The following is a 3,734-nucleotide window of genomic DNA, read 5'->3' as shown; positions in this document are numbered from 1 at the left end:
AATGGGAGAAAGGACAGAGGAGCAGGGCAGAGGGAGTGTCCCAGGGAAGCCACCTCTGATGTCTTCTGCAGGTGGGGGCAGAGGAGACTCCTGATGTCCAGGTGGATGCAGAAGTGCTCTGGGCTGGAACCCATGCAGAGACATCTGAGGTGATTGGCACATCTTCTCCTGTAGCTGTTCAGAGTCCACATGACTGAGGCCCAGGCAAGGTGTCAGGATCCACAGAGAACAGGGTCCTCTGGCTGTCCCTTGGTATTGTCTGGTCAGCTTTCCCCTTCATTGGAGCCTCACTTCATGAATCTGGCAGGTTTCTGCTCTTACATTGGAGCCACCCCATTGCTGACACGTGGTATGCAACAGCACAATTGTCGGACACAGGTAGCAATCCCCCTAGTTACCCTCTTCCAGAGCTTTCTGCTGGCGTGGAGTTGCCCAGAGTCAGACTGGGAGTCTAACCCAGGTGTGGGGGTTCTTGCAGGCGGGAAGTGGAAGTGAATAGGCGGCTGGCTGGCCGTCCTGATGTGCTTCTGCCCTGAGCATTTGGCCTCCTCAGGCAGAGGAAGCTCACAGGGCAAGGAGAAGGTGCGAAGGACAGGCTCACTGGGGCTCCTTATTGGGAGGACAAGGGAATGGGAATGATCCAGGGAGCATGGCTGAAGCTGAACCAAGGGAGGCACAGGCTTCCCCTGGAACATGAAGCCCTGCCCCTGGCTTTTCTGGTGCTGGAGCAGAAGGTAGGTAGCCATGGCTCCATTGAACTTTCTCTTGGCCAGGGACATCCAGGTCTTGCGTAGATCATAACCCATATCAAACATTATGGTCAGTATTTCGGGGTCTGGCTGTTTGAGGAGTGCCTCATGATAATGAGGGGGTAAATGCCGCTCACCCTGCATCAGCCATATGTGCTGAAGGATCTGCTTGGCTGTGGGCCGCTTCCTGGGGTCCAGGGTCAGCATTTGGTAAATGAGCATCCGTGCTGCCAGAGAAACATGGGGAGGGTCACGGTACAATCCCAGCACGATCTGCCGTATCGTCTCCTTACGGGTGGATCCCATAAATGGGAGCTCCCCTGTCAACATAAAATACAAAATGACGCCCAGGCTCCAGATGTCCACTGGGGGGCCCTCATATGTTCGCCTCTGGATAATTTCAGGGGCAATGTGTGAGAGAGTGCCCCAGGACTCCTTCAGTCTATGGCCTGGTGTGACCCAGGTGCTGAAGCCAAAATCGATAAGTTTAATGTGACCTTTGTCATCCAGCATGATGTTCTTTGGCTTCAGGTCTCGGTGCACCATGCCCTTGTCATGGCAGTAGGCTACGGCACACACTACCTCCCGGAACAGTCGTCGCGCCTCTTCCTCCTGCATGCCACCCTCCGGGACTTGGTCCAATAGCTGGCCCCCACCTGCGTGCTCCATCACCAGGTAGATATTTTCGCGGGTCTCAATGACCTGAAATAACTGGATAACGTTGGGATGCTCCAGGCTCTTCATTATATTCGATTCAGAGAGGAGCCGGAATCTCGGTCCTTTCTTCTGCAGGACTTTCACTGCCACCTGTGCCCCAGTGAGGCAATGGCGGGCTAGTTTGATCTGGCCAAACCCACCATGCCCAATGTCCCTCAGGACCTCATACTGGTCCCTCAGGACTGTAGTCTTGCAGGAGCTAGGCCCCTGCCCCACTCCACTACTCTTACTACTCTGGCTATCCATCCTAAGCAGGAACACCAACTAAGGATGCTAGCTTAAAAAAAAATAACAGACTAAAACAACAAACCCAAATCAAAAACAAAAACAGGACAAAACAACAAACCCAAATCAAAAACAAATACAAGACAAAACAACAAACCCAAATCAAAGAACCAATATCGAAAGACCACCACCAACAACCGCCAACCACCAACCACCAAACGCACTAACTATCTGGGAGTCCGACAGGTCACCACCAAGAGCTTCCTGTACTTGTGGACAAAAACTCAGCCAAAGCCACTCTCTTATATACCTGCACTTTGACACTTGCTCACAATGGCTCATTGTGACATCAGTGCAAGCAATGGCCCAGATATGCCTGGCCATAACTCCCAGTGGTCATTTCCCTTTGGGGCCTCTAGAACTGCTTTTATTTTTGGAATAGGAATAAGGAGATCCAGACCTTTTTTTTTTTTTTCCTTTAGTGGGTAATGGAGAATGATATATACTTGTTTAGAAATTAGTATTTCTACAGAAATTCAATGTACTATTGATTTTCATTTGAAAAATCTCTAATAACTCTGGCTTTGTAAGATATCTACACTCAAGGTATTCAATTCCTTTTTTTCTTCCAATTTCTAATAACTGCTGTTTAAAGGTTGGTAGTGCTTCAGTCACATGTGATACTGTGAGAAAAGTCTCTGTTCCCTCAGACACCACAGAGCACAGTATTAACACCTATGGGGGTTAGATGGGGAAAAGTTTCTCATAATTTCTCCATACAGTCCTACACACAATGCATATGCATTCCAAGGTGACACTAGTAATTGATGGGGATGGGTAGAGATGCACAAGATCAGCATTTTGTGGTACTGATGCTGAGGGAAACTGACTGGTCCAGAAGCATCAAGCAGCAGTCAATGGGAAGAACTCCAAATTTTATTTTACACCAGCGGGCCCAGAGGAAAACAAAACTACAAATTCTGAGCTCCTATGCCAAGTTTTTTTTTACAATATTTATAAGTCTCTAGTGTCATAAATTTTCTAGTCTACCTGACATAGAATTGTGCAAGTGATTTCTAGAGGTAGCATGTTTACAGAAGCAGAGTGTGATATGGGGAAGAACTGGCTCCTCTTACAAGGCCTTTGATAAATCTCTAGTTTTGAGCCCAGAGCCTTCATAGGTTCATTTACACTTCAAAATGGAGGAGGCCAACTACCAGGAGAAGTTATCTATAATGCAGAAGGTAGGGACCCATGGTCCATCAGGATTCCTGGAGAAAGGCTGGGGTTGGGTGGGTGGGACATTGGTTTATTACCATAACATTTTTATAATTTCATTTCATAAACAGGTCTGGTTTTGTCATCACCCTGGAGTTATGTGGCTCTAGGTTCACATTAGAGGTGGTTCTCTATCTCATGGTAAAGGGATGCCCAGGGACACTGCACAGAGGTACCCCTAGGACATCCATAAAAATCAAAGGGATGGAAATTCAAATATTTTACATAGAAAATCTATTAGATAGGAAAGAAGATAATCAGGATATAAGGCACAGTGGATCAGTAGCCTGCCCTGCTCTCCTTATAAAGTCACATGTCTCACTGAAACAACAACTTGTCCTACTCCCTTATGACCCCATCTTAGGTGATTACATCATAATATTGCTATTTCTGAAAAAAAGGACCTATTCCTAGGTGCAGGATTAGAACCTATACAACGGCTCTGAGAGATATAATTAAACCATAATTTTCTCCATTCCTATTTTTCTAAGAGCTTTTATCCATAGGTGTGGAATTTGTCATACATCCACCCATTCAATCATCTGACATCCTGGGCTCATGAATGAAGGGCATATCTTTAGCGGGTATGGTCTTGCCAAGTCCTGATGCCCATGACCCAATAACCCTTCACTTGTTCCACCTCTTAACAATTCTACCAGCCAACATCACATACTGAGGACAAAGCTGCCAATACACGAACCCTCTGTGGGGGAAGGAGGGGGACACTATTTCCTTAATAGGCTGTTGATGTCTTCAGGGTCTGTC

General features: G+C 47.1%; 1 protein-coding gene across 1 annotated transcript; it reads right to left on the bottom strand.

Moving 5' to 3' along the window:
- Window positions 1–317: 317 nt before the first annotated feature.
- On the bottom strand, window positions 318–1,712 carry LOC113201358 (sperm motility kinase 2B-like). Its single transcript, XM_026415043.2, has one exon. The coding sequence runs from the start codon at window positions 1,710–1,712 to the stop codon at window positions 318–320; it is 1,395 nt and encodes a 464-aa protein (XP_026270828.2).
- Between the last annotated feature and the right edge of the window lie 2,022 nt (window positions 1,713–3,734).

This window comes from Urocitellus parryii, chromosome 1 (assembly GCF_045843805.1).
Source record: "Urocitellus parryii isolate mUroPar1 chromosome 1, mUroPar1.hap1, whole genome shotgun sequence".
In the NCBI taxonomy this organism is placed as follows: domain Eukaryota; kingdom Metazoa; phylum Chordata; class Mammalia; order Rodentia; family Sciuridae; genus Urocitellus; species Urocitellus parryii.
Note: the sequence above shows the minus strand (reverse complement) of the source record. Positions and strands in the feature narration are given on the sequence as shown.

Coding starts and splice junctions, on each gene's coding strand:
- LOC113201358 (XM_026415043.2), bottom strand. CDS start 1,712: ATGGATAGCCAGAGTAGTAAGAGTAGTGGAGTGGGGCAGGGGCCTAGC.